The following is a 27500-nucleotide window of genomic DNA, read 5'->3' as shown; positions in this document are numbered from 1 at the left end:
AGCCCCAGCAGCCCCACCAGCACCACCAGCGCCACCAACCTGCACCACCCTCACCAGCCCCACCACCCTCACCAGCCCCATCAGCCCCACCAGCCCCACCACCCCCACCAGCCCCAGCAACCCCCGCCCCCTGCATCTCATGTTTCCAGGTCTTCTACACTGCCATTTTGGCCTGCCCTAACAGGTAGTTTACTGGGCAGTCCCTTTACCTGCCCTAACAGGTAGTTTACTGGGCAGTCCCTTTACCTGCCCTAACAGGTAGTTTACTGGGCAGTCCCTTTACCTGCCCTAACAGGTAGTTTACTGGGCAGTCCCTTTACCTGCCCTAACAGGTAGATTACTGGGCAGTCCCTTTACCTGCCCTAACAGGTAGTTTACTGGGCAGTCCCCTTTACCTGCCCTAACAGGTAGTTTACTGGGCAGTCCCTTACCTGCCCTAACAGGTAGATTACTGGGCAGTCCCTTTACCTGCCCTAACAGGTAGTTTACTGGGCAGTCCCTTTACCTGCCCTAACAGGTAGTTTACTGGGCAGTCCCTTTACCTGCCCTAACAGGTAGTTTACTGGGCAGTCCCTTTACCTGCCCTAACAGGTAGTTTACTGGGCAGTCCCTTTACCTGCCCTAACAGGTAGTTTACTGGGCAGTCCCTTTACCTGCCCTAACAGGTAGTTTACTGGGCAGTCCCTTACCTGCCCTAACAGGTAGTTTACTGGGCAGTCTGTTGTTACCTATTGGCTACGCTGTACATATAGGTATAGGTCTCTGTACCCTCCAGCGTATAGGTATAGGTCTCTGTACCCTCCAGCGTATAGGTATAGGTCTCTGTACCCTCCAACATATAGGTATAGGTCTCTGTTCCCTCCAGTGTATAGGTATAGGTCTCTGTACCCTCCAGCGTATAGGTATAGGTCTCTGTACCCTCCAGCGTATAGGTATAGGTCTCTGTACCCTCCAGCGTATAGGTATAGGTCTCTGTACCCTCCAGCGTATAGGTATAGGTCTCTGTACCCTCCAGCGTATAGGTATAGGTCTCTGTACCCTCCAGCGTATAGGTATAGGTCTCTGTACCCTCCAGCGTATAGGTATAGGTCTCTGTACCCTCCAGCGTATAGGTATAGGTCTCTGTACCCTCCAACGTATAGGTATAGGTCTCTGTACCCTCCAGCGTATAGGTATAGGTCTCTGTACCCTCCAGCGTATAGGTATAGGTCTCTGTACCCTCCAACGTATAGGTATAGGTCTCTGTACCCTCCAGCGTATAGGTATAGGTCTCTGTACCCTCCAGCGTATAGGTATAGGTCTCTGTACCCTCCAGCGTATAGGTATAGGTCTCTGTACCCTCCAACGTATAGGTATAGGTCTCTGTACCCTCCAGCGTATAGGTATAGGTCTCTGTACCCTCCAGCGTATAGGTATAGGTCTCTGTACCCTCCAGCGTATAGGTATAGGTCTCTATACCCTCCAGCGTATAGGTATAGGTCTCTGTACCCTCCAACGTATAGGTATAGGCCTCTGTACCCTCCAGCGTATAGGTATAGGTCTCTGTACCCTCCAGCATATAGGTATAGGTCTCTGTACCCTCCAGCGTATAGGTCTCTGTACCCTCCAGCGTATAGGTATAGGTCTCTGTACCCTCCAGCGTATAGGTATAGGTCTCTATACCCTCCAGCGTATAGGTCTCTGTACCCTCCAGCGTATAGGTCTCTGTACCCTCCAGCGTATAGGTCTCTGTACCCTCCAGCGTATAGGTATAGGTCTCTATACCCTCCAGCGTATAGGTATAGGTCTCTGTACCCTCCAACGTATAGGTATAGGTCTCTGTACCCTCCAGCGTATAGGTATAGGTCTCTGTACCCTCCAGCATATAGGTATAGGTCTCTGTACCCTCCAGCGTATAGGTCTCTGTACCCTCCAGCGTATAGGTATAGGTCTCTGTACCCTCCAGCGTATAGGTATAGGTCTCTATACCCTCCAGCGTATAGGTCTCTGTACCCTCCAGCGTATATGTATAGGTCTCTGTACCCTCCAGCGTATAGGTATAGGTCTCTGTACCCTCCAGCGTATAGGTCTCTGTACCCTCCAGCGTATAGGTATAGGTCTCTGTACCCTCCAGCGTATAGGTATAGGTCTCTGTACCCTCCAGCGTATAGGTATAGGTCTCTGTACCCTCCAGCGTATAGGTATAGGTCTCTGTACCCTCTAGCGTATAGGTATAGGTCTCTGTACCCTCCAGCGTATAGGTATAGGTCTCTGTACCCTCCAGCGTATAGGTATAGGTCTCTGTACCCTTCAGCGTATAGGTATAGGTCTCTGTACCCTCCAGCGTATAGGTATAGGTCTCTATACCCTCCAGCGTATAGGTATAGGTCTCTGTACCCTCCAGCGTATAGGTATAGGTCTCTGTACCCTCCAGCGTATAGGTATAGGTCTCTGTACCCTCCAGCGTATAGGTATAGGTCTCTGTACCCTCCAGCGTATAGGTCTCTGTACCCTCCAACGTATAGGTATAGGTCTCTGTACCCTCCAGCGTATAGGTATAGGTCTCTGTACCCTCCAGCGTATAGGTATAGGTCTCTGTACCCTCCAACGTTTAGGTCTCTGTACCCTCCAGCGTATAGGTATAGGTCTCTGTACCCTCCAGCGTATAGGTATAGGTCTCTGTACCCTCCAGCGTATAGGTCTCTGTACCCTCCAGCGTATAGGTATAGGTCTCTGTACCCTCCAGCGTATAGGTATAGGTCTCTGTACCCTCCAGCGTATAGGTATAGGTCTCTATACCCTCCAGCGTATAGGTATAGGTCTCTGTACCCTCCAACGTATAGGTATAGGTCTCTGTACCCTCCAGCGTATAGGTATAGGTCTCTGTACCCTCCAGCATATAGGTATAGGTCTCTGTACCCTCCAGCGTATAGGTCTCTGTACCCTCCAGCGTATAGGTATAGGTCTCTGTACCCTCCAGCGTATAGGTATAGGTCTCTGTACCCTCCAGCGTATAGGTCTCTGTACCCTCCAGCGTATAGGTATAGGTCTCTGTACCCTCCAGCGTATAGGTATAGGTCTCTGTACCCTCCAGCGTATAGGTATAGGTCTCTGTACCCTCCAGCGTATAGGTATAGGTCTCTGTTCCCTCCAGCGTATAGGTATAGGTCTCTGTACCCTCCAGCGTATAGGTATAGGTCTCTGTACCCTCCAGCGTATAGGTATAGGTCTCTGTACCCTTCAGCGTATAGGTATAGGTCTCTGTACCCTCCAGCGTATAGGTATAGGTCTCTATACCCTCCAGCGTATAGGTATAGGTCTCTGTACCCTCCAGCGTATAGGTATAGGTCTCTGTACCCTCCAGCGTATAGGTATAGGTCTCTGTACCCTCCAGCGTATAGGTATAGGTCTCTGTACCCTCCAGCGTATAGGTCTCTGTACCCTCCAACGTATAGGTCTCTGTACCCTCCAGCGTATAGGTATAGGTCTCTGTACCCTCCAGCGTATAGGTATAGGTCTCTGTACCCTCCAGCGTATAGGTATAGGTCTCTGTACCCTCCAGCGTATAGGTATAGGTCTCTGTACCCTCTAGCGTATAGGTATAGGTCTCTGTACCCTCCAGCGTATAGGTATAGGTCTCTGTACCCTCCAGCGTATAGGTATAGGTCTCTGTACCCTCCAACGTTTAGGTCTCTGTACCCTCCAGCGTATAGGTATAGGTCTCTGTACCCTCCAGCGTATAGGTATAGGTCTCTATACCCTCCAGCGTATAGGTATAGGTCTCTGTACCCTCCAGCGTATAGGTATAGGTCTCTGTACCCTCCAGCGTATAGGTATAGGTCTCTATACCCTCCAGCGTATAGGTATAGGTCTCTGTACCCTCCAGCGTATAGGTATAGGTCTCTGTACCCTCCAGCGTATAGGTCTCTGTACCCTCCAGCGTATAGGTATAGGTCTCTGTACCCTCCAGCGTATAGGTATAGGTCTCTGTACCCTCCAGCGTATAGGTATAGGTCTCTGTACCCTCCAGCGTATAGGTATAGGTCTCTGTACCCTCCAGCGTATAGGTATAGGTCTCTGTACCCTCCAGCGTATAGGTATAGGTCTCTGTACCCTCCAGCGTATAGGTATAGGTCTCTATACCCTCCAGCATATAGGTATAGGTCTCTATACCCTCCAGCATATAGGTATAGGTCTCTGTACCCTCCAGCGTATAGGTATAGGTCTCTATACCCTCCAGCGTATAGGTATAGGTCTCTGTACCCTCCAGCGTATAGGTATAGGTCTAGTGAAATAAAGAGAGAGGAGGAGATGGAAGGGTAAGATTGTTATATCCACACTGGAGCCGCATTGTAACCACTCTGTTCAGTCTCATCAAATCAAATCAAATGTATTTATATAGCCCTTCTTACATCAGCTGATATCTCAAAGTGCTGTACAGAAACCCAGCCTAAAACCCCCAAACAGCAAGCAATGCAGGTGTAGAAGCACGGTGGCTAGGAAAAACTCCCTAGGAAAAACTCCCTAGAAAGGCCAGAACCTAGGAAGAAACCTAGAGAGGAACCAGGCTATGAGGGGTGACCAGTCCTCTTCTAGCTGTGCCGGGTGGAGATTATAACAGAACATGGCCAAGATGTTCAAATGTTCATAGATGACCAGCATTGTCAAATAATAATAATCACAGTAGTTGTCGAGGGTGCAACAAGTCAGTAACACAAGAGTAAGTGTCAGTTGGCTTTTTCATAGCCGATCTTTGAGAGTATCTCTACCGCTCCTGCTGTTTCTAGAGAGTTCAAAACAGCCTCATCTCTCTGTGTCCAATGTCCTTCTCTACATTATCACCAGACAATCTTATCACTGAACTGCCTGCTTTCCAGACTCTCCATTACTGTCCTCAGCTGAGCTTTAATGTGTCAGTCTGATAGTATCTGCATGTGTCTGATGCAGGCCTCGATCACACAGAGAGTGAGAGTTATAGAGGGAGAGAGGGAGAGAGAGGGGAGGGAGAGATGGAGAGAGGGAGAGAGAGGGGAGGGAGAGAGGGAGAGAGGGAGAGAAGGGGGATGGAAGAGACAAAAAGAGGGACAGAATGAGGGAGAGAGAGAGAGAGGGGAGAGAGAAAGAGAGAGAGAGAGCGGTAGAGAGGGGAGAGAGAAAGAGAGAGAGTGGTAGACAGGGGAGAGAGGTAGAGAGAGAGAGAGAGAGAGAGGTAGAGAGGGGGAAGAGAGAGCGGTATCCAGTGGGAAGAGAGAGATAGAAAGAGGTAGAGAAAGAGGTAGAGAGAGAGATATAGAGAGAGGTAGAGGGGGGAAGAGAGAGAGGTATAGAGGGGGAAGAGAGAGAGAGAGAAGAGAGCGAGCGAGAGAAAGAGGTAGAGAGAGAGAGAGGTATAGAGGGGAAAGAGAGAGAGAGAAAGAGAAGAGAGAGAGAGAGAGAAAGAGAAGAGAGAGAGAGAGAAAGAGAAGAGAGAGAGAGAGAAAGAGAAGAGAGAGGTGGAGAGGGAGAAGAATTGCATCTGACAGAGATGAAGGAGATCCGAGCTAGACATCACATCTTCCTCATCTATTTAATGTTACGCTTGTTACTGCTTTTAAGTTTCAACAGCTGATCAAATACAGTTTGTTTTGTGAGGGCCCAACTTTCAGGCTTTTTTTTGGGGGGGGATGTTTATGATTTAGCAGTAGCTACAGTTCCTCTACCGTAAGAATCTCTAAGCGCAGATGATTAAATAAAAGTGGTGATTATAGATAATGACAGAACAACCAGCGGGATGAAGGCTTACAGGTTAAAGCAGGAATATCACAGAGGCACACAGACAGGAGGCTGATAGAAGGTAAAGGTAGTTAAATACAGATTGCGGCCCAGGCGTTTCAAGCCACAGTCACTTTGATATGGTTGGCGCGGAGTAGACTTGTAAAACTCTTTGTCGGAGCGGTATAGGGGTAATTGATTTGTTTTATTGAGAGGTGCGTGACGGTGAGGGTAGAAGAGACGCAGCGATCAAAGTAGTTAATGAGAGGGATTACAGATCAATGGAAAGAAAGTAGAGAGAGAGAGAGAGAGAGAGAGAGAGAGAGAGAGAGAGAGAGAGAGAGAGAGAGAGAGAGAGAGAGAGAGAGAGAGAGAGAGAGAGAGAGAGAGAGATGTAGAGAGAGAGAGAGCTGTAGAGAGAGAGAGAGAGAAACAGGGAGAGAGAGAGAGAGAAACAGGGAGAGAGCTGTAGGGAGAGAGAGAGAGAGACAGAGAGAGAGCTGTAGGGAGAGAGAGGGAGCAACACTTGGGTCTGTATTTCCAGCTTATACAATCTATATACATTTTATGGACACAGTCTATTTTACAATAGTTTTATTTTGATGTTGTTAACTCTTGTCCTTCCTCTACTCTCCATCTCTCCCATATATATATGATGTTCATCCGGTTTGATTTCAATTTGCCAAATCTTTTCAAACTGTGCTCTTTCGAAACAGTTCTTAACGTTTTAACGGCACAGGATTAGTTATCTTGCTGTTATTAGTCCCACCCTTCAGCTCCATTCAACCCCTCCCATCTCTCTCTCAACACCATCCATATGTGTGTGTGTGTGTGTGTGTGTGTGGTACTCACAGTTCTGTGTGTGTGTGTGTGTGTGTGTGTGTGTGTGTGTGTGTGTGTGTGTGTGTGTGTGTGTGTGTGTGTGTGTGTGTGTGTGGTACTCACAGTTCTGTGTGTGTGTGTGTGTGGTACTCACAGTTCTCTCTGTGTGTGTGTGTGTGGTACTCACAGTTCTGTGTGTGTGTGTGTGTGTGTGTGTGTGTGTGTGTGTGTGTGTGTGTGTGTGTGTGTGTGTGTGTGTGTGTGTGTGTGTGTGTGTGTGGTACTCACAGTTCTGTCAGTAGGTGCAGGCTGTGGAAGACTCTGGGCTGCAGCTCACTGATGCTGTTCATGCTAAGATCCCTGAGAGGGAGAGAGAGAGGGAGGGAGAGAGAGAGGGAGGGAGAGAGAGAGGGAGGGATAGAGAGAGGGAGGGATAGAGAGAGGGAGGTATAGAGAGAGGGAGGGAGAGAGGGAGGGAATTTAACAGATGTTTTATCACAATAATTGACAGATGGATAGAGGGAGGGAGGGATAGAGGGAGGGATAGAGAGAGAGATAGAGGGAGGGAGGGATAGAGAGAGGGAGGGATAGAGAGAGGGATAGAGAGAGAGAGAGAGGGAGGTATAGAGAGAGGGAGGGAGAGAGAGACGGAATTTAACAGATGTTTTATCACAATAATTGACAGATGGATAGAGGGAGGGAGGGATAGAGGGAGGGATAGAGAGAGAGATAGAGGGAGGGAGGGATAGAGAGAGGGAGGGATAGAGAGAGGGATAGAGAGAGAGAGAGAGGGAGGGAGAGAGGGATGGAGGGAGCGATAGAGGGAGGGATAGAGAGAGAGAGAGAGGGAGAGAGGGAGCAATAGAGGGAGGGATAGAGAGAGGGATAAAGGGGGGGAGGGAGAGAGGGAGAGAGGGATGGAGGTGGGATTTTTTTTTTTTTATGTTTTTTATTTAACTTTTATTTATCCAGGTTTTTCTCATATAGATAACATCTCTTTTCCAAGAAAACATTTTACGCTAAAAAACAATAAAACAGCCGAAAGACAATTCCACCCTTCTATTATATAGACATCGATCAAGTGTTTAAACTCCACCAACGAAACGAGATGATCAAATGTTTAAATTGTTCAGGTGAGAATTCCAGGACCACGGAGCCGAGTAACTACAACTATTTCTACCATGACCTGGTCAAATTTTTGGTAACTGTTATAAAGCAAATCAGAATGGGACCGTAATTGATATTTATTTATCGACCTGACTAAAAAAAGAACAGAGATAAAATGACATTTTAGCCAATACGGCTTTATAAAATCAGGGTATGTTTAAGCCTGCGCAAGGTCAATGCCGACCAGCCAACAGCGCTGTAGAGATCACAATGATGTGTTAGACGTTTCTGATTTGTAATGAACCTGACGGCTGCATGGTACACTGAATCAAGTGCTCTCAGGGTAGTGGTTGAGGCCTGCATATATATAACATCACTAAAATCTAAAACCGACAGGAATGTACATCGTACCAGCTCCTTCCTGGCCTCCAGAGAAAAACAAGCCTTATGCCGGTAATAGAATCCTATTCTCAGCCTTAGCTTCCTTATCAAGTTCTCTACATGCACAGTGAAGCTCAACTTATCATCAACCCACACACCCAAATATTTATACACTTTAACTTGCTCTATAGTATGTCCAGCCAATGTAGCAATGACATGATTAGTAACATGCCTGGCATGTTGAAAATACCATGCATTTTGTTTTTCCCTGAATTTAGAACCAACTTTAAATCATACAGATTCTGTTTGTATGGTGTTAAATGCTCTTTGGGCATTTTCAAAAGCTAAAGATAAACTACTACCACTTGAATAAAGAACAGTATCATCTGCATACAAATGAACATCCGCTGTTTCAATAAGACCCCCCCCCCAATGTTGTTGATATACAAAATGAACAACAGTGGGCCCAAAGTAGAACCTTGCGGAACACCTGAGCACACCTCTATGGACTCAGATTTACAACCATCCGCCATTTACACATTGTGTGATTTGATAGGTAATTTATAAACCAATCTAGAGCATGACCAGTAATTCTACAACATGTTAACCTTTGCACTAACACAGCATGTTCCACGGTGTCAAAAGCCTTTCGACAAATTAATAAAAACAGACACACAATGTAACTTCTTATCAAGAGCACAGTGGATGTTGCTGAAGCAGTGCTGTGGCCAGACCTAAAACCTGATTACATTCCATTTAAGATGTTGTTTTCTTGGAAGTAGACCTTTAGCTGCCTACTGACTAAAGACTCCAGATCCTTTTGACAGTACAGATAATTTTGATATGGATCGATTGTTGTCAAGTAGCGAAGGATCTCCAGCTTTCAGGAGAGGAAGTACAAAAGCAGATTTCCATAACTTGGGGATTTCCTTAACATCAAGCGTGAGGTTAAAAATACATGTTAAGGGGGGAGCAATGATGTCTGCAGCTCGGTGTAGGAGGCAGGGGTCTAGTTCATCAGGGCCAGGGGATATCTTTCCATCCATTTCTTTCAGGGCTTTAGAGAGAGAGGGATAGAGAAAGGTAGGGAGAAATAGAGGGAGGGAGGGAGGGAGGGAGGGTGGGAGAGAAGGATAGTGAGGGAGGGAGGGAGGGAGGGAGGGAGGGAGGGAGGGAGGGAAGGAGGGAGGGAGGGAGGGAGGGATTGAGGGAGCGAGGGAGGGAATTTTTCTACTTTTTCCTCTCTCTCTTTCTCTTATTCTCTCCCTTGTTATCTCCCCCCCTCCCCGGCCCATAACCCAGACACACTCCATTTCTCCCCTAGTCTGACGTGACAAGGTGTGTGTGAGGGTAATTGTTGAAGCACCACACACACACACACACACACACACACACACACACACACACACACACACACACACACACACACACACACACACACACACACACACACACACACACACACAGTGAACTCGTAACCTGTGAAAACACTTGTACTTCATCGGTCCCGTCCTTTAAAGGCAGTCAAAAAATAGATTTTTTGCGCCGGAGGTGATGGCTGCCGTTTTATGGACCAATTATGTGTGTTTATTTTGTACATAATGTTTCTTCCACCGTCTCTAATAGCCGAAAAGAGCTTTTAGATATCAGGATAGCGATTACTCACCTCCTTACTGGAGGAATACTGGAGGAATACTTTTTCTTTAACGAGTCGGACGGGAAGAATTTACTTCAGACGCCCGACAAGGCCCTCGACCCCGTCATTCGCAGGAGAAAGAGATGGAGACATCGGGGACGAAGGTCTGGGTGCCTTTGTAAGTTTCCGACGGCCGGATGAATAAACTGTTGGTACTTTGACGTTGTCTGCATCTGGGAGATAGACAGGTAGACAGGTAGACAGGTAGACAGTGATAGTACGAACTGGCCATGACTGACCCAGCAGACCCGGGCCAGCTGCGCAACGCCACCTCCTCCCGAGGAGGCACCATGGGGAGGTACGAGGAACTGCTTCGTGGCCTTATGGAGGATGTCCAAACGTTGGCTGAACGCCACGACCGGGCATTGGACATTTTGCTGGAGCGATTCTGTGGGTTGTCTGGGAGGCAGTCTACCAAGGTGGTAACCCCACAGCCCCTCAGTAACTCAGCTGTTAGCAGCACCATCTCATCGGTCACTCCACCTTCTCGAGAGCCTCGCTTACCTCCCCCGGAACGCTTCAGCGGCGAGCCGAGCACCTGTCGGGCGTTTCTAGCGCAGTGTGTCCTCATCTTCGAGCTTCAGCCCTCCTCCTTCCCCTCGGATCGCTCCAAGATAACCTACCTCATCATGCTGATGTCTGGGAGGGCTCTCACCTGGGCTACTGCTGTTGCTGTATGGGAACAACAGCCATCCATATGCATTAGCCTGGAGGGGTTCGTGGGAGAGGTGAAGAAGGTTTTTGATGCCCCATTCTCCGGGAGAGAAGCTGCCCAGAAGCTAATCCAACTTCAGCAAGACTCCCGCATTGTGGCAGACTATGTGGTGGATTTCCGCACGTGAGCAGCAGAGAGTGCTTGGAACCAGGAAGTGATGTTCGATATGTTCCTGCATGGCGTCTCGGAGGAGCTTACTGCTCGGGAGTTTAATACCACTCCCATTAACCTACGGGTGTCAGGGAATCACACCAAGACTATTCCATTTCTGCTCATTAAGTCTCCTCAGATTCACGTGGTATTGGGATTCTCCTGGCTCCAGCGACACAATCCCCTCATCAACTGATCTACTGGTGCCATCATGAGCTGGAGTCCGTTCTGCCACGCTCATTGCCTGAAGTCAGCACAACCTTCCCCGGTACGTCTGCCTGGGTGCCCCGGACTTCTACGCCATTCCCGCGGAGTACCAGGACCTCCGGGAGGTGTTCAACAAGGCCTGGGACCACTTTGCTTCCGCTGCACCGACCTTATGACTGGTGGGATTGACATTCTCCCTAGCACCACTCTGCCCCGAGGACGACTGTATTCTCTATCGGGACCAGAGACCAAGGCCATGGAGACCTACATTGGGGACACCCTAGTTGCAGGATTTATCCATCCTTTGTCCTCTCCGGCCGGCGCCAGTTTCTTCTTTGTGGAGAAGAAGAAGGACAAGACCCTGCGCCCGTGCATCAACTACCGGTTGACATAACGGTGAGGAACCACTACCCACTACCACTCATCTCATGGGCCTTAGAGCCTCTCCAGGGGTCAACCGTGTTTTCCGAGCTGGATCTATGGAATGCCTACCACCTGGTGTGGATACGGGAGGGGGATGAGTGGAACACCACCTTTCAACACGGCCAGCGGCCACTACGAGTATTTAGTCATGCCATTTGGCCTCACCAACTCCCCTGCTGTGTTCCAGGCTCTGGTAAATGATGATCTTCGCAACATGTTGAACCGGTTTGTCTTCGTCTACATTGATGAAATCCTAATTTTCTCCCCGTTCCCCCAAGAACATGTGCTCCATGTCCGACAGGTTCTTCAATGCCTCCTGGAGAATCAGCTGTTTGTTGAGGCAGAGAAATGTGAGTTCCTGCGCTCCACCATCCCCTTTCTGGGGTATATCATCTCCACTGGGAGTGTCCAGATGGATCCCAGGAAGGTGAGAGCATTGGTGGATTGTCCACAGCCTACGTCCAGGGTGCACCTGCCATGTTTCCTGGGGTTCGCCAACTTTTATTGCCGCTTTATCCGGAGTTACAGCACCCTGGCCTCCCCCCTGTCTGCCCTCACCTCTCCCAAGGTTCTGTTCACATGGTCCCCTGTTGTTGACCTGGCGTTCCGGGACCTCAAACACCGCTTCACCACAGCTCCCATCTTGGTTCATCCTGACCCTTCCCGTCAGTCCGTGGTGGAAGCCAATGCTTCTGATGTAGGAGTGGGGGCGGTCCTGTCCCAGCGTTCTGCCCTGAACCTCAAGCTATATTTGTCACGGGTCTTCTCCCATCTGATGGCAACACCGCTATCTTGACGGTGGTGGATCGGTTTTACAAAGCCGCCCATTTCATTCCTCTCCCCAAACGACCCTCTGCCAAGAAGACGTCCCATCTCATGGTGCAGCACGTCTTCCGGATCCATGGACTACCAGTCAACATTGTCTCTGACCGGGGCCCTCAGTTCTCATCCCGGTTCTGGAAGGCGTTCTGCACCCTCATTGGGTCCACCCCCAGTGCAACGGCCAGTCGGAGCGAGCCAATCAGGACCTAGAGAATACTCTAAGCTGCCTGGCCTCCGCCAACCCTACCACCTGGAGCCAGCAGCTGGTGTGGGTCGAATACGCCCGCAACACCCTTCCTTGCTCTGCCACGGGCTTATCTCCTTTTGAGTGTTTCCTGGGGTATCAGCCCCCGCTCTTCCCAGAGCAGGAAGTAGAGGTTGGCATGCCTTCTGCCTAGATGTTTGTCCGACGCTGTCGTCGTATCTGGAGGAAAGCCCGGTCGGCCTTCCTCAAGACCACGACAAGCGGATTGCCACCGGACCCCGGCTCGTTGTTATCGTCTCGGGCAGAAGGTATGGCTGTCCACCCAGGATTTGCCCATCCTGGTGGAATCTCGCAAACTCTCTCCCTGGTTTATTGTCCCGTTTCCCCATCTCCAAAATCATTATCCCATATGCTGTTCGTCTTCTGTTGCCCCGGACCCTTCGTAGGCATCTTACCGTTCATGTGTCCAGAGTTAAACACTTGTCTCACAGACTGGTGCTCTGTATAAATAACAGGACAGACTGGTGCTCTGTATAAATAACAGGACAGACTGGTGCTCTGTATAAATAACAGGACAGACTGGTGCTCTGTATAAATAACAGGACAGACTGGTGCTCTGTATAAATAACAGGACAGACTGGTGCTCTGTATAAATAACAGGACAGACTGGTGCTCTGTATAAATAACAGGACAGACTGGTGCTCTGTATAAATAACAGGACAGACTGGTGCTCTGTATAAATAACAGGACAGACTGGTGCTCTGTATAAATAACAGGACAGACTGGTGCTCTGTATAAATAACAGGACAGACTGGTGCTCTGTATAAATAACAGGACAGACTGGTGCTCTGTATAAATAACAGGACAGACTGGTGCTCTGTATAAATAACAGGACAGACTGGTGCTCTGTATAAATAACAGGACAGACTGGTGCTCTGTATAAATAACAGGACAGACTGGTGCTCTGTATAAATAACAGGACAGACTGGTGCTCTGTATTAATAACAGGACAGACTGGTGCTCTGTATAAATAACAGGACAGACTGGTGCTCTGTATAAATAACAGGACAGACTGGTGCTCTGTATAAATAACAGGACAGACTGGTGCTCTGTATAAATAACAGGACAGACTGGTGCTCTGTATTAATAACAGGACAGACTGGTGCTCTGTATAAATAACAGGACAGACTGGTGCTCTGTATAAATAACAGGACAGACTGGTGCTCTGTATAAATAACAGGACAGACTGGTGCTCTGTATAAATAACAGGACAGACTGGTGCTCTGTATAAATAACAGGACAGACTGGTGCTCTGTATAAATAACAGGACAGACTGGTGCTCTGTATTAATAACAGGACAGACTGGTGCTCTGTATTAATAACAGGACAGCCTGGTGCTCTGTATAAATAACAGGACAGACTGGTGCTCTGTATTAATAACAGGACAGACTGGTGCTCTGTATTAATAACAGGACAGACTGGTGCTCTGTATTAATAACAGGACAGACTGGTGCTCTGTATTAATAACAGGACAGACTGGTGCTCTGTATTAATAACAGGACAGACTGGTGCTCTGTATAAATAACAGGACAGACTGGTGCTCTGTATTAATAACAGGACAGACTGGTGCTCTGTATAAATAACAGGACAGACTGGTGCTCTGTATTAATAACAGGACAGACTGGTGCTCTGTATTAATAACAGGACAGACTGGTGCTCTGTATAAATAACAGGACAGACTGGTGCTCTGTATAAATAACAGGACAGACTGGTGCTCTGTCTTTCAGGCTCTGATGAAATAAGATATTTCCACCACAATGACAAGGCAGTCAAAGAGAAGTTTACTATGTGTTTACTTTCTACAGCATCTGAAAGGACACACACACACACACACACACACACACACACACACACACACACACACACACACACACACACACACACACACACACACACACACACACACACACACACACAATGCCACAGGAAGGAGGACACAATGCCACAGGAAGGAGGACACAATGCCACAGGAAGGAGGACACAATGCCACAGGAAGGAGGACACAATGCCACAGGAAGGAGGACACAATGCCACAGGAAGGAGGACACACCCTCTCCTCCTTCTTCCTCTAAAGAAAATGTTTAGCTTTTTGTTTTCTCTCACTCCAGACATCCTGGGTGAGGCATCGCTCCTTTTGTTTCTGAACTCACTCTCTCTTCCTCTCTTCCTTTTCTTTAGCACAAAGAGAGAGAGAGAGAGAGAGAGAGGCATTCACCTGGCTGAGACACGGAGAGGACACAGCCACAAAGGAGGGAGAAAGAAAGAGAGAGAAGGAAGAGGAATTGAGAGAGAGAGAGAGAGAGAGAGAGAGAGAGAGAGAAGGAAGAGGAATTGAGAGAGAGAGAGAGAGAGAGAAGGAAGAGGAATTGAGAGAGAGAGAGAGAGAGAGAGAGAGAGAGAGAGAGAGAGAGAGAGAGAGAGAGAGAGAGAGAGAGAGAGAGAGAGAGAGAGCGAGAGAGCGAGAGAGAGAGAGAGAGAGAGAGAGAGAGAGAGAGAGAGCGAGCGAGAGAGAGAGAGAGAGAGAGACAGAGAGAGAGAGAGAGAGAGAGACAGAGAGAGAGACAGAGAGAGAGAGAGAGAGAGAGAGAGAGAGACAGAGAGAGAGAGAGAGAGAGAGAGAGAGAGAGAGAGAGAGCAGAATTAGAGGGAGAAAAACAGAGAGTGTGTAAAGGGAGAGAGAGATATACGTTTCGTACCAAGATGTTATTCCGACAACTTTTTGTCGCATTTTCTTTTTATCTGAAAAGGTGTTGCCAGCAACAAAGCCTGTACTTCTGTTTCCACCAGCTGACCTGGTTATGATAGGGCGATGTGTTTTAAAGTCCCGCAAACCATCTTTCATCTTACTGTCTTTGGTATTAAATCATAAACATTTTTATTGTTGTCCGACATCAAACTTGTCCTTGTCAATCACATTTATCCTCGCCATTTACATTTCTGTAGTTCTGTCCTTGAGCAATTCTTTCCTATTGGCACAGAAATGATTTGGTATTTAGCCTGGGGAAAATGGACACTGCCATTTAGCCTGGGGGGAAATGGACACTGCCATTTAGCCTGGGGGGAAATGGACACTGCCATTTAGCCTGGGGGGAATGGACACTGCCATTTAGCCTGGGGGGAATGGACACTGCCATTTAGCCTGGGGGAAATGGACACTGCCATTTAGCCTGGGGGGAAATGGACACTGCCATTTAGCCTGGGGGAAAATGGACACTGCCATTTAGCCTGGGGGAATGGACACTGCCATTTAGCCTGGGGGGAAATGGACACTGCCATTTAGCCTGGGGGGGAAATGGACACTGCCATTTAGCCTGGGGGAAATGGACACTGCCATTTAGCCTGGGGGAAATGGACACTGCCATTTAGCCTGGGGGGAAATGGACACTGCCATTTAGCCTGGGGGAATGGACACTGCCATTTAGCCTGGGGGAAATGGACACTGCCATTTAGCCTGGGGGAAATGGACACTGCCATTTAGCCTGGGGGGAAATGGACACTGCCATTTAGCCTGGGGGAAATGGACACTGCCATTTAGCCTGGGGGAAATGGACACTGCCATTTAGCCTGGGGGAAATGGACACTGCCATTTAGCCTGGGGGGAATGGACACTGCCATTTAGCCTGGGGGGAAATGGACACTGCCATTTAGCCTGGGGGAATGGACACTGCCATTTAGCCTGGGGGAAATGGACACTGCCATTTAGCCTGGGGAAAATGGACACTGCCATTTAGCCTGGGGAAAATGGACACTGCCATTTAGCCTGGGGGAAATGGACACTGCCATTTAGCCTGGGGGGATGTATACTGGTATTTAGCCTGGGGGGATGTATACTGGTATTAAGCCTGGGGGATGTATACTGGTATTTAGCCTGGGGGGGATGTATACTGGTATTTAGCCTGGGGGGATGTATACTGGTATTTAGCCTGGGGAAAATGGACACTGCCATTTAGCCTGGGGGGAATGGACACTGCCATTTAGCCTGGGGGGATGTATACTGGTATTTAGCCTGGGGAAAATGGACACTGCCATTTAGCCTGGGGGAAATGGACACTGCCATTTAGCCTGGGGGGATGTATACTGGTATTTAGCCTGGGGGGATGTATACTGGTATTAAGCCTGGGGGATGTATACTGGTATTTAGCCTGGGGGGATGTATACTGGTATTTAGCCTGGGGGGATGTATACTGGTATTTAGCCTGGGGGGATGTATACTGGTATTTAGCCTGGGGGGATGTATACTGGTATTAAGCCTGGGGGGATGTATACTGGTATTTAGCCTGGGGGGGATGTATACTGGTATTTAGCCTGGGGGAATGTATACTGGTATTAAGCCTGGGGGATGTATACTGGTATTAAGCCTGGGGGGGATGTATACTGGTATTAAGCCTGGGGGAATGTATACTGGTATTTAGCCTGGGGGAATGTATACTGGTATTAAGCCTGGGGGGATGTATACTGGTATTTAGCCTGGGGGGGATGTATACTGGTATTTAGCCTGGGGGAATGTATACTGGTATTAAGCCTGGGGGGATGTATACTGGTATTTAGCCTGGGGGGGATGTATACTGGTATTTAGCCTGGGGGGAATGGACTAAGCTAACTAAAAAGCAGCATTCGCAAATGGAGGATGGCTTTCACTTCAGCAGTAATACATTTATGAACTTCTTTGAGGAAAAGATCATGATCATTAGAAAGCAAATTACGGACTCCTCTTTAAATCTGGGTATTCCTCCAAAGCTCCATTGTCCTGAGTCTGCACAACTCTGCCAGGACCTAGGATCAAGGGAGATACTAAAGTGTTTTAGTACTATATCTCTTGACACAATGATGAAAATAATCATGGCCTCTAAACCTTCAAGCTGCATACTGAACCCTATTCCAACTAAACTACTGAAAGAGCTGCTTCCTGTGCTTGGCCCTCCTATGTTGAACATAATAAACGGCTCTCTATCCACCGGATGTGTACCAAGCTCACTAAAAGTGGCAGTAATAAAGCCTCTCTTGAAAAAGCCGAATCTTGACCCAGAAATTATAAAAACTATCGGCCTATATCGAATCTTCCATTCCTCTCAAAAATTTTAGAAAAAGCTGTTGCACAGCAACTCACTGCCTTCCTGAAGACAAACAATGTATACGAAACGCTTCAGTCTGGTTTTAGACCCCATCATAGCACTGAGACTGCACTTGTGAAGGTGGTAAATGACCTTTTAATGACGTCAGACCGAGGCTCTGCATCTGTCCTCGTGCTCCTAGATCTTAGTGCCGCTTTTGATACCATCGATCACCACATTCTTTTGGAGAGATTGGAAACCCAAATTGGTCTACATGGACAAGTTCTGGCCTGGTTTAGATCTTATCTGTTGGAAAGATATCAGTTTGTCTCTCTGGATGGTTTGTCCTCTGACAAATCAATTGTAAATTTCGGTGTTCCTCAAGGTTCCGTTTTAGGACCAATATTGTTTCCACTATATATTTTACCTCTTGGGGATGTCATTCGGAAACATAATGTTACATTTCACTGCTATGCGGACGACACACAGCTGTACATTTCAATGAAACATGGTGAAGCCCCAAAATTGCCCTCGCTAGAAGCCTGTGTTTCAGACATAAGGAAGTGGATGGCTGCAAACTTTCTACTTTTAAACTCGGACAAAACAGAGATGCTTGTTCTAGGTCCCAAGAAACAAAGAGATCTTCTGTTGAATCTGACAATTAATCTGGATGGTTGTACAGTCGTCTCAAATAAAACTGTGAAGGACCTCAAGCGTTACTCTGGACCCTGATCTCTCTTTTGAAGAACATATCAAGACTGTTTCAAGGACAGCTTTTTTCCATCTACGTAACATTGCAAAAATCAGAAACTTTCTGTCCAAAAATGACGCAGAAAAATTCATCCATGCTTTTGTTACTTCTAGGCTCGACTACTGCAATGCTCTACTTTCCGGCTACCCGGATAAAGCACTAAACAAACTTCAGTTAGTGCTAAATACGGCTGCTAGAATCCTGACTAGAACCAAAAAATTTGATCATATTACTCCAGTGCTAGCCTCCCTACACTGCTAACCTACAAAGCATTACATGGTCTTGCTCCTACCTATCTTTCCGATTTGGTCCTGCCGTACATACCTACACGTACGCTACGGTCACAAGACGCAGGCCTCCTAATTGTCCCTAGAATTTCTAAGCAAACAGCTGGAGGTAGGGCTTTCTCCTATAGAGCTCAATTTTTATGGAATGGTCTGCCTACCCATGTGAGAGACGCAGACTCAGTCTCAACCTTTAAGTCTTTATTGAAGACTTATCTCTTCAGTAGGTCCTATGATTAAGTATAGTCTGGCCCAGGAGTGTGAAGGTGAAAGGCTGGAGCAACGAACCGCCCTTGCTGTCTCTGCCTTGCCGGTTCCCCTCTTTCCACTGGGATTCTCTGCCTCTAACCCTATTACAGAGGCTGAGTCACTGACTTACTGGTGTTCTTCCATGCCGTCCATGGGAGGGGTGCGTCACTTGAGTGGGTTGAGTCACTGACGTGGTCTTCCTGTCTGGGTTGGCGCCCCCCCTTGGGTTGTGCCATGGCGGAGATCGTTGTGGGCTATACTCGGCCTTGTCTTAGGACGGTAAGTTGGTGGTTGGAGACATCCCTCTAGTGGTGTGGGGGCTGTGCTTTGGCAAAGTGGGTGGGGTTATATCCTGCCTGTTTGGCCCTGTCCGGGGGTATCATCGGATGGGGCCACAGTGTCTTCTGATCCCTCCTGTCTCAGCTTCCAGTACTTATGCTGCAGTAGTTTATGTGTCGGGGGGCTAGGGTCAGTCTGTTACATCTGGAGTATACTCTTGTCTTATCCGGTGTCCTGTGTGAACGTAAATATGCTCTCTCTAATTCTCTCTTTCTCTCTTTCTGTCTTTCTCTCGGAGGACCTGAGCCCTAGGACCATGCCTCAGGACTACCTGGCATGATGACTCCTTGCTGTCCCCAGTCCACCTGGCCATGCTGCTGCTCCAGTTTCAACTGTTCTGCCTGCGGCTACGGAACCCTGACCTGTTCACCGGATGTGCTTGTTGCACCCTCGACAACTACTATGATTATTATTATTTGACCATGCTGGTCATTTATGAACATTTTAACATCTTGACCATGTTCTGTTATAATATCCACCCGGCACAGCCAGAAGAGGACTGGCCACCCCTCATAGCCTGGTTCCTCTCTAGGTTTCTTCCTAGGTTTTTGGCCTTTCTAGGGAGTTTTTCCTAGGGAGTTTTTCCTAGCCACCGTGCTTCTTTCACATGCATTGCTTGCTGTTTGGGGTTTTAGGCTGGGTTTCTGTACAGCACTTTGAGATTTCAGCTGATGTACAAAGGGCTATATAAATAAATTTGATTTGATTTGATTCGACACTGCCATTTCATTTTTCTTGACTTTGAAAAGCAAATGTTTAAAGGGCCTCGTATTTAGAAAATAAATGATGAGTTACAGTTTTTCTCAATTGTTTACACACAAATACTGGTCCTTGAGACGCAATGACCACAACATGTAACTCATGCACCAACCCCCTGAACCAATTCTGCTAAACTACAAGCACAATTCCTGCTTTACTCTCAAATCGCAGTTCTAAAAACACACTTTTTTTTTTCAAAACACTACACACAATTCTTTGCATTTGGCACAATTTTCATGCAGAAAATCTCTTGTTTTCACAATGAACACACTGCCATTCAAATACTATGCACACTGACTCATCACACGGGCAAACACCAGTCACACAGTTTTACAATTAGCAATCAGAGCTTTAGCATAAAAGGGCAACAGATGAGCTCTTCTGTTTTGGAGCAATGGATGCCAACATTGGAAACAGAGGCAGAGCCAGGGGAGTGAGAGTAAGAGGAGGAGGATGGGGACGGGGACGGGGACGAGGACGAGGAAGGCCAAGGACCGTAATCTCTGATGAGATCCGAGCCACTTTGGTTGATCATGTGAAGATATAGCGGCTGATGCATTTCATGGCTGGAATCGCCATGCCAGGCGATATTTCCCCGCTGCTTGGCCAGGGAAAACATTGCTCGTGATGTGGATGAGGTGCTGTGGCCAGACCGCAACAGAAGAGAGGATGCAGCATAGTTTATTTATTATTATTTGTATTTTTTTTACTGTAACTGTATACATTAAATTCTTCTGTTTTGTATGTAGACCACTGTATGTGCAACTTTGTGTTGGTTTGGAATGGGATGTACACTGTGTACATTGTTTTTGTGGGAAAAATAAAATATATTAGTTACCGTGTATTTGTGTGTTCTGAGTATAAAAAACAATATTCTACAAATATTTTACAACACACTTATGTAATGTACTGTCTGTAGTAATGGCAACACTGAACCAGAAAAGGCCAAAGTCATTATGATGAATGGAGAAGAAGTGTTTTCCATTCATCATAGTGTTTTACATTGAGCACATCAGTGTTCAACTGGTTCTTATAAATGTCTATTCATATGATGGTTTGTGTGTGTGTGTGTCATTTGAAAACAAAATACCATTTTGATAAGAAATAACATTGTTTTGAATGTAAAGTTTCATTTTTGCTGGAGAATTGAGGGGTTTTGCCCATTGTGTGTGTGTGTGTGTGTGTTTTTGATTTGTGTGTAGAGTTCTGAGAATATGAGGCATGCTTTCAGACAATGTGTGTAAACAATCGAGGAAAAACTGTAATACTAATAAGTTACTAACTTAAACTACAAATCGCTAATAGGCTATCTGTCTTCAGCGAAAACAACTCGTCTAGAGGGATTTGAAAGAGGAGAAAGCTCTCGATCGTGTGATCACATCCAACATGGATCAAAACAGCAACTTCCTGCCGTCACCCCACAGAGGTTCAACCGCGTGTTTTAGTTCTTTACGTGACTGAAAGACGGACGTAACCGATGTGAAATGGCTAGTTAGTTAGCGGTGGTGTAACCGATGTGAAATGGCTAGTTAGTTAGCGGTGACGTAACCGATGTGAAATGGCTAGTTAGTTAGCGGTGGTGTAACCGATGTGAAATGGCTAGTTAGTTAGCGGTGACGTAACCGATGTGAAATGGCTAGTTAGTTAGCGGTGACGTAACCGATGTGAAATGGCTAGTTAGTTAGCGGTGACGTAACCGATGTGAAATGGCTAGTTAGTTAGCGGTGGTGTAACCGATGTGAAATGGCTAGTTAGTTAGCGGTGGTGTAACCGATGTGAAATGGCTAGTTAGTTAGCGGTGGTGTAACCGATGTGAAATGGCTAGTTAGTCAGCGGTGGTGTAACCGATGTGAAATGGCTAGTTAGTTAGCGGTGACGTAACCGATGTGAAATGGATAGTTAGTTAGCGGTGACGTAACCGATGTGAAATGGCTAGTTAGTTAGCGGTGACGTAACCGATGTGAAATGGCTAGTTAGTTAGCGGTGGTGTAACCGATGTGAAATGGCTAGTTAGTTAGCGGTGACGTAACCGATGTGAAATGGCTAGTTAGTTAGCGGTGACGTAACCGATGTGAAATGGCTAGTTAGTTAGCGGTGACGTAACCGATGTGAAATGGCTAGTTAGTTAGCGGTGGCGTAACCGATGTGAAATGGCTAGTTAGTTAGCGGTGACGTAACCGATGTGAAATGGCTAGTTAGTTAGCGGTGACGTAACCGATGTGAAATGGCTAGTTAGTTAGAGGTGGTGTAACCGATGTGAAATGGCTAGTTAGTTAGCGGTGGTGTAACCGATGTGAAATGGCTAGTTAGTTAGCGGTGGTGTAACCGATGTGAAATGGCTAGTTAGTCAGCGGTGGTGTAACCGATGTGAAATGGCTAGTTAGTTAGCGGTGACGTAACCGATGTGAAATGGATAGTTAGTCAGCGGTGGTGTAACCGATGTGAAATGGCTAGTTAGTTAGCGGTGGTGTAACCGATGTGAAATGGCTAGTTAGTTAGCGGTGGTGTAACCGATGTGAAATGGCTAGTTAGTTAGCGGTGACGTAACCGATGTGAAATGGCTAGTTAGTTAGCGGTGACGTAACCGATGTGAAATGGCTAGTTAGTTAGCGGTGGTGTAACCGATGTGAAATGGCTAGTTAGTTAGCGGTGACGTAACCGATGTGAAATGGCTAGTTAGTTAGCGGTGACGTAACCGGTGTGAAATGGCTAGTTAGTTAGCGGTGGTGTAACCGATGTGAAATGGCTAGTTAGTTAGCGGTGGTGTAACCGATGTGAAATGGCTAGTTAGTTAGCGGTGGTGTAACCGATGTGAAATGGCTAGTTAGTCAGCGGTGGTGTAACCGATGTGAAATGGCTAGTTAGTTAGCGGTGACGTAACCGATGTGAAATGGATAGTTAGTCAGCGGTGGTGTAACCCGATGTGAAATGGCTAGTTAGTTAGCGGTGGTGTAACCGATGTGAAATGGCTAGGTAGTTAGCGGTGGTGTAACCGGTGTGAAATGGCTAGTTAGTTAGCGGTGACGTAACCGATGTGAAATGGCTAGTTAGTTAGCGGTGACGTAACCGATGTGAAATGGCTAGTTAGTTAGCGGTGGTGTAACCGATGTGAAATGGCTAGTTAGTTAGCGGTGGTGTAACCGATGTGAAATGGCTAGTTAGTCAGCGGTGGTGTAACCGATGTGAAATGGCTAGTTAGTTAGCGGTGACGTAACCGATGTGAAATGGATAGTTAGTTAGCGGTGACGTAACCGATGTGAAATGGCTAGTTAGTTAGCGGTGACGTAACCGATGTGAAATGGCTAGTTAGTTAGCGGTGGTGTAACCGATGTGAAATGGCTAGTTAGTTAGCGGTGACGTAACCGGTGTGAAATGGCTAGTTAGTTAGCGGTGGTGTAACCGATGTGAAATGGCTAGTTAGTTAGCGGTGGTGTAACCGATGTGAAATGGCTAGTTAGTTAGCGGTGGTGTAACCGGTGTGAAATGGCTAGTTAGTTAGCGGTGATGTAACCGATGTGAAATGGCTAGTTAGTTAGCGGTGACGTAACCGGTGTGAAATGGCTAGTTAGTTAGCGGTGGTGTAACCGATGTGAAATGGCTAGTTAGTTAGCGGTGGTGTAACCGATGTGAAATGGCTAGTTAGTTAGCGGTGACGTAACCGATGTGAAATGGATAGTTAGTCAGCGGTGGTGTAACCGATGTGAAATGGCTAGTTAGTTAGCGGTGGTGTAACCGATGTGAAATGGCTAGTTAGTTAGCGGTGGTGTAACCGATGTGAAATGGCTAGTTAGTTAGCGGTGACGTAACCGATGTGAAATGGCTAGTTAGTTAGCGGTGACGTAACCGATGTGAAATGGCTAGTTAGTTAGCGGTGGTGTAACCGATGTGAAATGGCTAGTTAGTTAGCGGTGGTGTAACCGATGTGAAATGGCTAGTTAGTCAGCGGTGGTGTAACCGATGTGAAATGGCTAGTTAGTTAGCGGTGACGTAACCGATGTGAAATGGATAGTTAGTTAGCGGTGACGTAACCGATGTGAAATGGCTAGTTAGTTAGCGGTGACGTAACCGATGTGAAATGGCTAGTTAGTTAGCGGTGGTGTAACCGATGTGAAATGGCTAGTTAGTTAGCGGTGACGTAACCGATGTGAAATGGCTAGTTAGTTAGCGGTGACGTAACCGATGTGAAATGGCTAGTTAGTTAGCGGTGGTGTAACCGATGTGAAATGGCTAGTTAGTTAGCGGTGGTGTAACCGATGTGAAATGGCTAGTTAGTTAGCGGTGGTGTAACCGATGTGAAATGGCTAGTTAGTCAGCGGTGGTGTAACCGATGTGAAATGGCTAGTTAGTTAGCGGTGACGTAACCGATGTGAAATGGATAGTTAGTCAGCGGTGGTGTAACCGATGTGAAATGGCTAGTTAGTTAGCGGTGATGTAACCGATGTGAAATGGCTAGTTAGTTAGAGGTGGTGTAACCGATGTGAAATGGCTAGTTAGTTAGCGGTGACGTAACCGATGTGAAATGGCTAGTTAGTTAGCGGTGACGTAACCGATGTGAAATGGCTAGTTAGTTAGCGGTGGTGTAACCGATGTGAAATGGCTAGTTAGTTAGCGGTGGTGTAACCGATGTGAAATGGCTAGTTAGTTAGCGGTGACGTAACCGATGTGAAATGGCTAGTTAGTTAGCGGTGACGTAACCGATGTGAAATGGCTAGTTAGTTAGCGGTGGTGTAACCGATGTGAAATGGCTAGTTAGTTAGCGGTGACGTAACCGATGTGAAATGGCTAGTTAGTTAGCGGTGACGTAACCGATGTGAAATGGCTAGCTAGTTAGCGGTGGTGTAACCGATGTGAAATGGCTAGTTAGTTAGCGGTGGTGTAACCGATGTGAAATGGCTAGTTAGTTAGCGGTGACGTAACCGATGTGAAATGGCTAGTTAGTTAGCGGTGGTGTAACCGATGTGAAATGGCTAGTTAGTTAGCGGTGGCGTAACCGATGTGAAATGGCTAGTTAGTTAGCGGTGGTGTAACCGATGTGAAATGGCTAGTTAGTTAGCGGTGACGTAACCGATGTGAAATGGCTAGTTAGTTAGCGGTGGTGTAACCGATGTGAAATGGCTAGTTAGTTAGCGGTGGCGTAACCGATGTGAAATGGCTAGTTAGTTAGCGGTGGTGTAACCGATGTGAAATGGCTAGTTAGTTAGCGGTGGTGTAACCGATGTGAAATGGCTAGTTAGTCAGCGGTGGTGTAACCGATGTGAAATTGCTAGTTAGTTAGCGGTGGTGTAACCGATGTGAAATGGCTAGTTAGTCAGCGGTGGTGTAACCGATGTGAAATGGCTAGTTAGTTAGCGGTGGTGTAACCGATGTGAAATGGCTAGTTAGTTAGCGGTGACGTAACCGATGTGAAATGGCTAGTTAGTTAGCGGTGGTGTAACCGATGTGAAATGGCTAGTTAGTTAGCGGTGGTGTAACCGATGTGAAATGGCTAGTTAGTTAGCGGTGGTGTAACCGATGTGAAATGGCTAGCTAGTTAGCGGTGGTGTAACCGATGTGAAATGGCTAGTTAGTCAGCGGTGGTGTAACCGATGTGAAATGGCTAGTTAGTTAGCGGTGGTGTAACCGATGTGAAATGGCTAGTTAGTTAGCGGTGGTGTAACCGATGTGAAATGGCTAGTTAGTTAGCGGTGGTGTAACCGATGTGAAATGGCTAGTTAGTTAGCGGTGGTGCGCGCTAATAGCGTTTCAATCAGTGACGTCACTCGCTCTGAGACTTGAAGTAGGGTTTCCCCTTGCGTTGCAAAGGGCCGCGGCTTTTGTGGCGCGATGGGTAACGATGCTTCGTGGGGTGTCAGTTGTTGATGTGTGCAGAGGGTCCCTGGTTCGAGCCCGGGTTGGGGCGAAGATGAGGGACGGGAACCTACACTGTTACACAGACGCGGCCTGAAAACGTGTTGGTTATATTGACAGTGGTTTCATACATTTATTGACACTCAAGTTGTGCCTACGAGATATATTATTATATCATATTCCGTTATAAATGATCGCTATAAAATCCATGTGTGTTGACTGTGGCCAGGGCAGGGGAAGGAAGGCTGCATCCTGTCTGTTTTAAATGAACAAAATAACAACTGTTGTTTTCATCTGCATTGGCGCAGCGCAGACCAGTAACATAATTCAATTCAAAATATTATATTATATTCTTTAGAAAATGAATTGTATTATTCTCGTAATGTTTCCTAGGACCTGCATTAACAAATTAATCATATATTTCTTTATCTAGCCAGCTCATATAATTAGGCTAGCAAAATATATCTGATAACGTTTTGAGTAGATAACTATTTATTGACCATAACAGGAAAATACAAGGTAATTATTTACAAATGATTTACAAGTAGGCTGCTAACTTACTGTTGAAGTGAACGTGGAGAAAACAAAGACAAAATGCACATCTGAATTTAAAAACAGAGGAATTAAGCTGTCGGGATACCATGACAACGGTCGCAACAACAGGGTCAAAGGTGAGTGTCTCTTGCTCCTTCCCGGCAAATAGGAATTGCTATATAAAAAGGCTAATGGTGACAAAACTGAGGTAACAATAGGGCTCTTTGAAAGAAACGTGTTTTTACAGGCAACATACCGTGATTCCTGTGTGAAAGCATTAAGATAAAGGAAAGAGGGTAGAGAAAGGGAGGTGAAGGGAGAGAGAGGAAGTTAAAAAGAATGGAAGAGAGAAAGAGAGAGATGGAAAAGGGTGAGAAGAAGGCAGAGTTAGAGAGAGAAATTGAGGGAAATATGGGAACGAGAGGAAGGGAGAGTTAGAGAGCGAGAAAGAAAGAAAAATGAGGGAGCGAGAGGAAGGGAGAGTTAGAGAGAGAGACAGAGAGAAATGACAGAGAGAGAGGGAGGGAGAGTTAGAGAGAGAGAAAGAGAGGGAAATGAGGAAGGGGGAGTTAGAGAGAAAGAGGGAAATTAGGGTTAGAGGAAGAGAGAGTTAGTGAGAGAAAGAGAGGGAAAATATGGGACAGACAAAGAGAGAGTTAGAGAGAGAGAAGGAGAGGGAAATGAGGGCGAGACGAAGGGAGAGTTAGAGAGAGAGAAAGAGAGGGAAATGAGGGTGAGGCGAAGGGAGAGAGAGAGAGAGGGAAATGAGGGTGAGGCGAAGGGAGAGTTAGAGAGAGAGGGAAATGAGGGTGAGGCGAAGGGAGAGTTAGAGAGAGAGAAAGAGAGGGAAATGAGGGTGAGGCGAAGGGAGAGTTAGAGAGAGAGGGAAATGAGGGTGAGGCGAAGGGAGAGTTAGAGAGAGAAAAGGAGATACCCCCTCCTTAATTGAATAGCAAAAAGAGCTCTACAACGTCAAGAGATGAAACCAGAGAAGAGTCCAGCTGGTTCTGAGGCTCAGTTCACTAACCCAAACCAACCCCATAGAGCCTCAGGACAGCCCTCAGCCAGCTGGTTCTGAGGCTCAGTTCACTAACCCAAACCAACCCCATAGAGCCTCAGGACAGCCCTCAGCCAGCTGGTTCTGAGGCTCAGTTCACTAACCCAAACCAACCCCATAGAGCCTCAGGACAGCAGTCAGCCAGCTGGTTCTGAGGCTCAGTTCACCAACCCAAACCAACCCCATAGAGCCTCAGGACAGCCCTCAGCCAGCTGGTTCTGAGGCTCAGTTCACTAACCCAAACCAACCCCATAGAGCCTCAGGACAGCCCTCAGCCAGCTGGTTCTGAGGCTCAGTTCACTAACCCAAAC

The 27500-nt window shown here is 47.1% G+C and overlaps 1 protein-coding gene across 1 annotated transcript in view; it reads right to left on the bottom strand.

The window, feature by feature from the left end:
• The window catches only part of LOC106574356 (leucine-rich repeat-containing G-protein coupled receptor 6-like), a 113425-nt gene that overhangs the window by 66138 nt on the left and 19787 nt on the right, over positions 1 to 27500 (bottom strand). The window contains exon 2 of the mRNA XM_045711109.1: positions 6841 to 6912. Coding sequence (XP_045567065.1) covers positions 6841 to 6912 — 72 coding nt within the window. The remainder of the gene's footprint in view (positions 1 to 6840; positions 6913 to 27500) is intronic.

This window comes from Salmo salar, unplaced genomic scaffold (genome assembly GCF_905237065.1).
Source record: "Salmo salar unplaced genomic scaffold, Ssal_v3.1, whole genome shotgun sequence".
In the NCBI taxonomy this organism is placed as follows: Eukaryota; Metazoa; Chordata; class Actinopteri; order Salmoniformes; family Salmonidae; genus Salmo; species Salmo salar.
Note: the sequence above shows the minus strand (reverse complement) of the source record. Positions and strands in the feature narration are given on the sequence as shown.